The sequence below is a fragment of the Pseudorasbora parva genome, chromosome 4, assembly GCF_024679245.1.
Source record: "Pseudorasbora parva isolate DD20220531a chromosome 4, ASM2467924v1, whole genome shotgun sequence".
NCBI lineage: Eukaryota > Metazoa > Chordata > Actinopteri > Cypriniformes > Gobionidae > Pseudorasbora > Pseudorasbora parva.
Window position 1 is genome coordinate 45,566,542 of NC_090175.1, and position 12,135 is coordinate 45,578,676.

Here is a 12,135-nt window from a genome sequence, read left to right on the forward strand (position 1 = left end):
TGAACAAGACAACTATAAATTCACACATGTTCATTCCTTTTCATATTGAACTTATCCAATAAATGGATACAATTTTGTAACATTAAACGTTTCCCTCTTAGCTTGTATGTTATTTTCAGAACATCAAAATATACAGAACATACATACACATAGTGTAGTAAATGTAAAATAATCTGCTATGTTTAATTAAAGAACACGTTTTGTGCACATTGTATCCTAGTGCTTGCAAATATATTCAGTTATATATTTGATTGTTTAGGTACCGAGACTACAGTATATTATACTTGACCATTCAAAGGTTTGGGGTCAGTACATATTGTTAAAAGAAATAAACACTTGTTTAGCAATAAAAAGGATTAAATAGACCAAACGTGACAAATTTTATTCTTTTGCACTTTGTACTGTATATATCAATAAAAAAAAAGTAAGCAGCACAACTGTTTTCAACATAAATAATAAGAAATGTATAAGAAATGTGTCTTGAGCAGCAAATCATCATTAGAATGATTTCTGAAGGATCGTGTGACACTAAAGACTGAAGTAACAATGCTGAAAATTCAGCTTTGCCATAACAGAATGGAAATAGTAATTTTAAATTGTAATATATTTTTCTGTATTTTTATTCAAATAAATGCAGCCTTGGTGAGCATAAGAAATAATTTACAATATACAAGCTAATTAAAAGCTAATTAAAATTCTAATAATAATTGTTAATCTTTGTTAAATCAAGCGGGATACCATGACAAACTGTGAATGTTTATTGCCATTTACTCTAGTCACAATATATATGAAAGACACAACAAATATTACCAAATGCTCTTTTTTAATCCAACAAATCAACATCTACATGGTACAACTGCACTGGAAAAAACCAACAACGAAAAAAGAAAAACATGAAACCAAAAGGAAGGTAAACTGGATTATAGTTTCATTTAGCATGATTTGGCAGACAACCAGCGCTCTCATAAGAAGGAAGGAGAGCGGAGGAGACAGACAGGAGTTACTCCATGGCCTCCTGGTTCTCCTGGTCAACAGAATGCTCCTCGCTGGGCTCCTTGCCCTCTTTGCTCCTCTTGGACTTCTTGTGCTTGTGGCGCCGGTGACTGTCACCCTCCTCACTATCATGTCTCCGTCTGCTACTGCTGTGATAGTAGAGAAGAAGAAGAAGAAGAAGGATCTTAAAGAGAATGCAGAGCACTTTGGACTGCGTGTTTGAGGCTGTGAGTTTATCTTAACCTCAACTGTCGGTTAGCACCTGCCATGTTTGCAGTTAACCCTTTTTATTCATGTTTGTAGTTCTGAAATAACTCCTCCTCCTAAGCGCAATGTAGGCAGTATTAGCCATTGCAGTGTGTATGTATCTACGCTTTGAAAATCTAACGGAAATAATAGACCATCCAGGGACTTTTGGCATACTCATTTCAACATACTATGCTTCGGGACATATTTATATTCTAATATAACATACTATTTAGGATGGGTAGTATGCACACTGTGACACAGCACAGGGTATCTTTTCATTGCAGAGGTGGCACAGAAGCTGCATATGAAGTGGCATTTAGATGTATTATATGTTGAATGCTGCTCATAAGTGGCATGAATGCATTTGTAGTGCAATTACTGCATTAATAATGTTATGAGATTAATGTGTTAAATATAAAATGCAATTATGGAAAAGAGGAAATTATGTTTTGAAATGTGAAACTAAAATCACTGTCAATCACTTAACAAGTGAGTTATGGAGTCACTGATTCATTCAAAACAGCTGACTCATTCAAGAACAAATCAAGCGACTGTCTTTTTGAGTGAGTCATTGAATCATTGACTTACCTGATTCACTGACTCACCACTGTGTTGTTCAGAGATCCTGTGGTTTTGTTTAAAACTATTTTTGTTGGTGCAATAGAGCAAAAATAGTCAATATTGTGCTAGAATAGATTTACTAAACAGGGCAAATTAGCATGAGAGCACAATTCCAAAAAAGAGCTGATGGGAGTGGAAAGTTCTGCATGTGATCTACTGACGACGTGCAAATTAAAGACGCACCCGGATCATTTCCATAATGACAACACAATCTACCAGTTAGCATCTGGTTTAAGACTTTTTTTGGGCTGAAAATAATAGTGCAAACACCAAAAACTGACGAGCGCAAACCTTAGTAAATCAACTTGTGTGATTTATTTAAATACTCTTCTAAAATGTTGCTCCTACAAATGCATTAGCAATAATGTCAGCCAAAAACATAACCATGTACATGCCTTTTCAGCATAATTTTTTCACTGTATGTCTTTAGTAAATCCTGACAGCAGTTTTTAACACGCAAAACAGTCTGTAAATCAGGCTCATTGTCTCTAAATGTAAATCACTTAAGATTAATTTCTTGTTTATTGAACTGCATTCATTTTGTATAATCAATTTAATATATGCAATCAATGTTGATATTCGAGGAGTCTTTCTCATGTGATATTGCTTAACTGCATAATTTACAAATATTAAAAATAGGAAGGACAATTTTTGCCCCTATAGCTGAATGTAAGGCATTTTTTATTCATTTCAGTGGCATTTTTACCCCAAGCCTCTATTAATTTGCGACCCTGATATGATACCTCCGTGATGACTTATGCCTCCCCTCCTCTTTCTCTCTGTGTCTCCTCTCCCTGTGACGCTCCTCCTTCTCACGGCTCGCTCGCTCCCGATGCCTCTCGTACCCTCTGTCTCCATAGTCACGGTAAGAACGATACCGTTCTTCATCACTGCAAAATACCATGTGTAAAAATCAATAAAAATATAAGAAACAAATGTATTTAACCCTTAAGAAGGTTAAAGTCAAAGATTACAAAATTATTTTCTTTGGGAATAATGTTAAGAATTTAAAGGTTAAGTACATCTGTGTGGTAAACGAGTCGGTTGACATCATCGTAGACCTGTTATAAGCCACAGAGGAGGGACTGTGGTCTCTCTCGTGGCCCCGTTCCCTCTGCCTGTCCCTTTCTCGCTCTTTTTCTCTTTCTTTGTCTCGCCGAGGGTAGTAGTCCCACTGCTTTGGGTTGTCCATCAAACCAGGCCAGGGGCTAACAGCTCCTTGCATGGGTGGAGGAAACCCACCTGAAAACAGAACCATGGGAACAAACCCCAATGCGCATGATTCTTAATTGAGGTTAATAAAGCCTGAAATATTTTTAAGTACTTGTGACCTGTACTGAGATGAGATCTAAATTAAAAGTGTTTTTCAGGTGACTATAATAGACTGGGGAGATAGTACCACATTTACCTGTAGGAAACGGGTATGGAGCAACAGGACGCCCGTCATATCCTCCTGGGTGCCCACTGCTAAAACAGAACACACAGGCAATTAAGGAACTGTTAAAAGTTCAAGTATAACATTTTAAATGGTACATACTACCATTCAAAGATTTGGGGTCATCAGGATTTGTGTTATTTTAAAAGAAGTTTAAAATGTGCAGCCAGAAACATGGTAAAAACAGTAGTAAATGCTGTAAAAACAGTAGTATTGTGAAACTTTATTACAATTTTAAAAATCTGTTTTCTATTTTAATACATTTTAAAATGTAGTGATAACACTTCACAATAAGGTTTCATTAGTTAACACATTGGCTTTAATTTTTGTATTGTATGGCAACCGTTTTATAAAAGCAATAATGTACTCAAGGCTAGTGCTGTATCGTGAATAAGTTACGGCTGAAGAGCTTGCAGGAACCTAACAACGCCCTTCAGCCATGACTTATTCATGATACACAGCCCTGTCGTACTTTATTGCTTACTTTTGTCCCATGATGTTGACTGGCAGACTTGCCTAAATTCACAAAAAAAAATAAAAAAATAACAGCAGTATTAGATTTGTACAGAAGCTACACCTACTTGTCCATAGTAGGGATCAGTGAAGGAGGAGGTCCTCCAGTGGGAGGAGGGAAATCTACAACAGAAACAGAAATAAGATTTAAACAGCAACCAGCATGATTATAGTGAAAACAACAGGAAATTAAGACTTTTAAACACAATAAAAAGTTTGCAATTTCAGTACACGGGTGCTCTGAAAACATTTTAAAGCTGTATATTGAGTTACTTTTGCTATGTTTGTCATGTTATTGCACACTCGAACATTCAACGAAGGTTAAACTTACTGGGAGGAGGAACAGTGATAGGCATCCCTGTTTATAATAAAAAAGAGAATTATTTTAAAAATCATTCCGTGACAGCATAGACCATGACAAATAAACAAATTTTACAAATGCTATGAGAATCCACAACATCAGTGTTGTTGAAAGTGATATTCATACAGATTTTTAAAAAATTGTAAGATTAAATTTTATAGTTGTCAGACGTACTTGGAGGTGGGATTAGAGGTGGAGCCTGACTGACAGGAGGTGGAGGGAGGAATGGAGGAGGGGGGATGTTTGGAGGCAGTGGCCCAGGAGGAAAGAAAGGTGGCGGCATCTTAGCCACCGTGGGTTCAGCATCAGAGCTGGAATGTTCTGAGATCACCTACAAGTGTTAAAGTCACATGATTCAATTTCCAGATATGTTGCTGGCATTTTAGTTTTACAGTGAGGAGACAGAGTAGAACGTGAGGGCATGTCATGTGTGTAACCTGGATGTTATTCCCCTCCAGATTGTGGCGACGTCGTCCTTCCACCCTGCTAATAGTGGCAGTCTGTCCTCCAATCACATCTATAGTCCCAGGCGTCTTCCTGCAACAAAAACATACATACACATACAGCTTTAGGGTGTGCATACATTTCTGTGGGGTTTTTTCAGATGCATACATAGCAAACCTCTGAGGAGGGCAGGGCAATATAACTGTATATACCATGGATGATATATTTGTGCATAAATACAGTGCATGTGTTTTGTTACATCTGCCAGACGACCCGTGTTTATTTCAATATTTTTATTATATTATTTATCAATATTTTGAGTTAGCTGAATTATTCTTTTTACATGTTCAGGGTTAATTTGAATTTAAGTTTCTAAAGTGCTTGTAACTTTTAAATTTTGTAATAGTACTGCAACTCTTCAAACCAAGTTTTTCACTTATATCATTTTTCACCATTTTCATAGACAAAGCAAAAATAGACTGTAAAGATATTGTGTCTAAAATGTAAGTTAATCAAATATTAGCTTTTTGAGCATTGAACTTTTGTTTAAAATTGTGCCTTCATTCTAAGTATCAGCACATTCTTATTATTCATATTTGCAATATTGTTTAATTACAACATGGCTTAAAATATAAACAAGTAAAAATAATTATATTGTGATTCGAAATGAATACACCGTTATATAACATTTTTGTCATACCACCCAGCCCTACCAGAATGTCATGCCTAGCTTCACACACACACACACACACAAACACACAAATAAAACAATATTAAATGCAGCGCTAAAGGCTACACAGTTCTAAAGAAGAAAGAAAAAAAAACAGGCCAGCTTGTGGAGTCCGTTGTCATAGCAGAAGTTTTTATCTTGCCATTTGATTTTTTTTCTTACTGCTTTGTAGATTAAAACATCACCAAAAGAAATCAACTGCAGTCATCAATAAAACATAGAAAGACAACAAATGAAGCCCATTTAATTTCATATTTAAATGTCAACTCGGGCCTTGAAAGACAAACCACTCCCATGTCACCTCTCACTTACGTATAATAGGGCATTTCTTGAGAGGCAGGCCCTGCCCAGTGTGGAGGGGATATCCTATGAGGGCATGGGTAAGGGGAGACAGGCAAAAATGAGTTACTAGTCCCCTCTCCCACATGAAAGATGCGGGACAAACACTGTACATGCATTCCCAAACATACTGGAGTGTGGAAACTCAAACAAATGACGACTTCAACAAGTCTATGTGTGAGTGAATATGTTTACCTCGCTGGATTGATTCCTGTTTTATACAGGTTGGATGGAGAGGAAAAGTCTGCTTTAGATGCATGAGTTGGTATTGTGATCTCCTTCTCATTGTTACCTGTGCGACCCTGCTGAACCTGACAGAAAGAAAGAGGTGGAAAAGGTAACCATTTTAATTAGAACAACTGCATCTATCAAAATGTACTCAAAACCAACTACATGTAAATGTAGTATTATTACTTAGTAATTAAATTACTACTACCATAATTAATGAGATCATGCTTACTGAGATCTTGCTGGTGGTGGATCCAATGTTGAGAATGTCGAGGCCCATGCGTAACCTCTTCTGCTTTTCACAGTACGCTTTCCACGTGTCCTCATTAAAACCATAGTTAAAATAGTCAGACAAGTCCGCACCTGTAAAAACACACACACTATGCAGACACCATATGTAAAACAAAACAAAAGAGACTTTAAAGGGGGGGTGAAATGCTGTTTCATGCATACTGAGTTTTTTACACTGTTAAAGACTTGGATTCCCATCCTAAACATAGACAAAGTTTCAAAAACAAAAACTGTTGGACGTTTGATGGAGTATTTCTGTGTCAAAAATACTCCTTCCGGTTTCTCACAAGTTTCAGCGAGTTTTTTTCGAGTATGGGTCTACTTGACGTTAATAGATTGGAAGGTCCTTGTATGGGCCGTACGGGCTCTTCTCCCGGTAGGGTGCGCGCGCGTGTGACTAGAGCACGCCGTAAACAGTCTCTCAGATGCAGATCCAGTCGTCCGTGAACACTTATGTGGCGCCGCGCTTCTCTTTATTCCTATGGGTGACGTCGAGCGACTTCAACGCTTCAGCACAGCATTCCGGGAAGGCAGCGCTGCATTTGAACCGATTTGAACGCAGAAATGACGGGAAGCTTCACAACATCGTTTCAGTCGCGTCTCCAAGTGGATTTACACGCCACTGCTGTCAGGACTTTACCAAATCAAAGAAGTGTGTTTTTGACGGAGCAGTCCCAGCGATAAAGGTTCGGTCCTGCTTTGGAAGCAGCCGGTGAGTTAAACTGCTTCAAATGTCTCTGCTTTTGGCTACGGACGCATGAGTAAACATCAGTAAACGACACGATCGCGTGCTTCGTCATTCAAATGCGCTAACGGTTACTCCATTGTTGTTCTGTATAACGTTACAGTATTCTGACGTGCAAAACCGTTTTGCTTGCAACTTCTAAGGTCTAGTCGCATACAATAGTCCATAAACCGAATCATGTCCTCATACACTGCGAGTAAAGACACAGAAATGTGGAGAGGCCACTAAATACAGTAACTTACATACCACAGAGACGGACGTCCTGATGTTGCCGTTTCTCCTGTTCAATTTATTTCTGCCTCAGATTTGATTCTGGATCATTATCTGTATTAGCTGAGATAGATGGGTTTCTCCACGCTTGAGGACGTCACCGCTTTGCGCGCTTGTCATTCTTTAGCTCCGCCCACACGATACGCCTCCAGGCGCTCGGTTTTTTCCGGAAAGACTCAGTACAGCCTATATTTCTTTTATAAATATGATAAAACTAAAGACTTTTCGGAGATATGAAGGATGCAATACTACTCTATAGGTACTCAAGATTGACATGAGATTGACTAAAACTGAGTGTTTCACCCCCCCTTTAAACTGGTTCGGAAGTTAATATACACACCTGGCTTCCTCCATGGTTTCTCCTCAAAGGACTCCATGTCCACTTCCAGGACTGGAACTCCATTGATGTTGCCTGGAGCTTCGAGGTCTACGCCCTTCACTTTCGAACCTAATAAACACACACTCAAACTATGTCAGGAGCCCACAGATGCCGCGTTGTAGAAAAAGGCACATGCAAGCAATGCGCAAGCAAACACATAAAGCATATGTAAAGTTCAAAGCTTTGCAACACACAATGATTCACTCACCTGCTCCATACGCTCTGCTGCCAGCTGACTTTATGTTCAGATTCACTGGAGTTCCTCCATATGCCCTGCACAATAAAACATCATAAATACACCAGTTCTGGAGTCGTATATAAAAATAACAAAGAATTAAAATAACATGTTTCTCTCCAAATCACCAATGAATTTGAGAAGGACTGCCAACGACATAAAGAAGCCACAGCATTAGAGATCATTCAAACCATTCATTCACCCTCCAAACCCATAAGATTTTTTTAATTTTTGAAACACAAATTAAGATATTTGTAATGAAACCTAAGCTTTCTGTTTCTCCATTGACATTAAAGAGATCATAAAACTAATCCGTATGAATGGAGCGGTTTATTCCAAATTTTCTAAAGATACTCGATCGCGTTATATGACAAACAGATTTAATTTTATTTACATATAATCATCAGCGAACATAAACAGAAACTGCTTGACGCAAGAACAAGTTTCATTGGTTCTTGCAGAAGCTCAGACATGTTGCGCAATACGAGAACAAACGTCACTGGTTCCTGTGGAAGCGCAAACGTGCTGCATAGCAAATGAGAATAAACCTCATTGATTCTCGGACGTAAAGCAAACATGCTTAAGCTTCTGTTTAATTACGGCTAATTCCATTTGTGAGTTGATGAATGTTTATATGCGAATAAAAGCCTAAATTAAATCTGTTCATCATGTAAAGCAATCTCTTCAGAAAATGTTGACTAAAGCATTCCATTCAGAAGAATTAGTTTTGCAATCTCTTTATGAACTTAATGAAGCATCAAAGTGGTAGGTGTGTCAACGGAGGGACAGAAAGCTCTCAGATTTCATCCAAAATATCTTCATTTGTGCTCAGAAGATGAACAAAAGTCTTACGGGTTTGGGACAACATGAAGGTGAGTAATGGCAATTGTTTTTTGGGTGAACTAACCCTTTAAATTTAGGCTTTTATTTACATATAAACAATAATTGACACACGTACATAGAGAACATCGAATATAGTAAACAAAGAAGCTCAAACATGCATGCGAGATGCACAAGAAGTCCATGTTTACCATATGCGATCCTCTCTATGACTGTGTTTATAGGTAAATAATAATAATAAAAAAGCCTATAATAAAATCAACGTGAACCATCTAATCTTCAGGATGCCAGAACGGTCCCTGAACACTTACGTGTACTGTGGCGCTCCTGTTTTAATATCTCCAATGGTGACACGGACATCATCATCGTCATCATCGCTATCGCTCTCACTGTCTTCATCTTCTCCAGGTGTTTCCTCCTAAAACAGAAACAAAGTATGTTCTCTTTTATTCTATTCTTTTGTAATGAGTAAGGAGTACAGTGAATTATTCTTTTTACAGGTCAAGCTGGCAAGCAAATAAAAAAAGGACTTATTTAAAAAAAAATCATTCTAAATATAAAAAAGAATAGCAGTCTACACCACAACAATAACATTAAGGGCATATAATAACTTTTTTTTTAGCTGATGAACAATAAAAACTTTGATAGCCAATCAGAATCCATCCTGCTTTAAAGGCTGCGTGCATTTGAAGGGGCGAACAAAACTGCAGCACATGCTTACAATAAAAACTCAACAAATTCACACATCTGTGGCTTTCAACACACAAAACTGACACAAATCGCAGTGCAATGTACAGATGTAACATTGATATTGACCTTTAATAATCTATTTAAGCTCAACCGTGATCAGTAATAAGCTGACTTTAAATAAACTCCATTAAAACCGAATGAGATCTTTATTGTACCTGACTGGCCACACCATTTCCAGTAGTGGTGGTGGTGGTGGTTGTGGTGGTGGTGATAGCGGTGGCGGCGGTGGTCGTGGTGACCTCCTCGGAAACAGGAGGAGCAGAGGTCACACTGCAAAAACACACAGATTAGTGTGAGAATGAAGGAATGCTGATGAACCCCTTAGTTAACTTGGAGTGCATGGTACTGGAACACATTTTACAGGACATGCTACAGAACAGGGGTTTTCAACCCTGCTCTTCACCACTAACAATAAGCATGTCATATCTCACCTGATGGCTGCTGTCAGTTTGGCCTCTTCTTCTTCAGTTTCTTTACTTTCACCTTCATCTGTAAGAAAGACATAATGTGTGAATGAGAGACTGAAGAATATGGGCTCATGGTACCCCATTTATATTGATAAGAAATTAGTTAAGCTGCTCCAAATATAAATGTTTTATATTTACCTTAAATAATCATGAGCATATTGTTGAACAAATTAATTCAGATTTTATAAAAAATTCTCTCTCACTCCCATCAGAATGAGTAGTAGGATATTTAGAAGAAATAGAAGAAAATAGAATTAAAATTTGTTAACACAGGAGTTTTCAAACTAGGGTTTGGGGACCCTCAGGGATCCTCCAGAAAGCTCTACGGGGCCCCAGAAAATATCAGGGAGTAAAAAAGACAAAGCAAAAAAGGATAAAGTTTACCAAACATTCTAACTATTTAATTCCTAAATGTTTCTCTCCTTTCTTGCCATATACATACTTTCCAGTATTGTATTATGTATCTTTCTAGTGAGTTTTTCTTATAGCCCCCTTTATTTTTCTCACTGGGGTTTGTGAAGCAGTATTATTAACGCAGTATGTAAGCTGCTTAACAACATTTATTGTGAAAGTTGCTTATAAAAATAAAATTTAATTCAATATTTTCTGATTTAAATTTAGTTGAAATTGTTTGTACATCCAACATTAAGTATAGCCAATTTGTTTTGTTTTTTTAAATACATACATAAAAATACATAGATGGGGTTTTAGGAAAGGGTCCCTCATAAAAGAGTTATTGTATTTAGGGGTCCTTGGCCCTTGTGTTAACAGATCCTAAAGGTATTGTTGAACAGATTGTTAAATTAAGTCTACAACATAATCTAGTCGAGATTTTATTAAATCATCTCTCAGTCCCCTCAGAATAAGAAGCAGCACATTTCTTAAAGTAGAGAATAATAGAACAAAACAGAATTGAGAACATGTTAACAGATACTTATATGTTCTCAGGGTACTAACGTTACCGGTAAGATATTCAAAGAGAATTATCAAAGAGAACCTTAAATAATTGTGTTAATATATATATATATATATATATATATATATATATATATATATATATATATATATATATTTATTAAGCAACGAAGGAACAGAACAGATTCAAATAGAATTATCAAAAAGAATATTAGATTAATTCTTTTCACATACAATTATTAAGCAGCGAAGAATAGCGAACCTTGAACAGATTCGAAATGCAAATGAGAATCTTGAATGAAATCGAACGTTACCTCAACTCCCTCACAAAAGATTTGTCTAAAGAACCATATAATCTAATAAATTCACAAATAGGTTATATATTCCCTCATGAAGAAAAATGTTACTTAAAGCACGGACGTAAAACTACCTCATGTAGTGAAGTGACAGGTCCCATATCCCATAATAACAGTGCAGTATGAGTATAAAGGGCCTGCATTAATCAATATGTCCTTTTGTGCTGCATATAAGCACACTTCTCAAGAGCCTATTTAGTGTTTAATAGCAAAGAACAGTAACGTTTGCTGAGAGTAGATTTGGCGCTCACTGACCCCCGTACAGCCATTCCTCCTCCTCGTCTCCAGCACTTGCATCAGTGTTGGTGGTTTTATCCGCCTCCTCTGCAGACATCTTCTCCTCTGGCCTTTACAATGCGCTCAAGAAGCCAAAGACAAGGTCAGACGAAAACCCACCAATCCCGAACAGGCCCACAAATACTTCGGTGGGGAAAAACACAAACACACATACGAATAAAGAAAACAAATGTATTAAATTATGTTTACGGAGCACTCCACACTTCCTACAGCCTCTGTAGGATGTTCTTGCAAACCTGAGGACACCAGTTCCGGTTCATGAATGTACAAATTAAAAGTCTCTCAGTTTTCGGCATAGTTTTCAGACACTTAGACACTTACAGTAAACTTTTGGACACGGCTGACAAAAGTTATGTTTTTTATCATATTGTTTTTACTTACGCTTAAATGCTAAGGATTAATTTTATAATTAATTTCCAGCAATGTGTATTTCTTTAAAACCGAATTTTCAGAGTGTAACTTACAGAGCATGGTGCAGAGCTTTAATCTAGACAGGGGGCGAATTATTGAATCTGCTACTACTACTACTACTACTACTACTACTACTACTACTACTAAAAATAATAATAATACTAAACTAAGTGTAAGAAGCATGTAAGCAGGCTATGGATTATTGATATAATTCAGGGTTGGTCTGGGACTTTGTTCCGGGTAAAAAAGTAAGTTCTTCAATAAAA

The 12,135-nt window shown here is 37.1% G+C and overlaps 1 protein-coding gene across 2 annotated transcripts; it reads right to left on the reverse strand.

Moving 5' to 3' along the window:
* Positions 1-804: 804 nt before the first annotated feature.
* fip1l1b (FIP1 like 1b (S. cerevisiae)) lies at positions 805-11,707 on the reverse strand. 2 transcript variants are annotated; one of them, XM_067441957.1, is made up of 17 exons: positions 11,417-11,707; positions 9,855-9,912; positions 9,579-9,693; positions 8,985-9,091; positions 7,807-7,871; positions 7,560-7,667; positions 6,146-6,276; positions 5,881-5,996; positions 5,659-5,712; positions 4,610-4,709; positions 4,347-4,503; positions 4,143-4,169; positions 3,880-3,934; positions 3,272-3,327; positions 2,886-3,105; positions 2,607-2,753; positions 805-1,142 (listed from the first exon to the last, which is right to left on the reverse strand). In XM_067441957.1, exons 1-17 carry the CDS (start codon positions 11,493-11,495, stop codon positions 1,001-1,003), a joined length of 1,737 nt encoding a protein of 578 aa, XP_067298058.1. In that variant the 5' UTR covers positions 11,496-11,707; the 3' UTR covers positions 805-1,000. The 2 variants fall into 2 exon arrangements, with proteins under 2 accessions (XP_067298058.1, XP_067298057.1); XM_067441956.1 differs by having other exon boundaries at positions 3,272-3,330.
* Between the last annotated feature and the right edge of the window lie 428 nt (positions 11,708-12,135).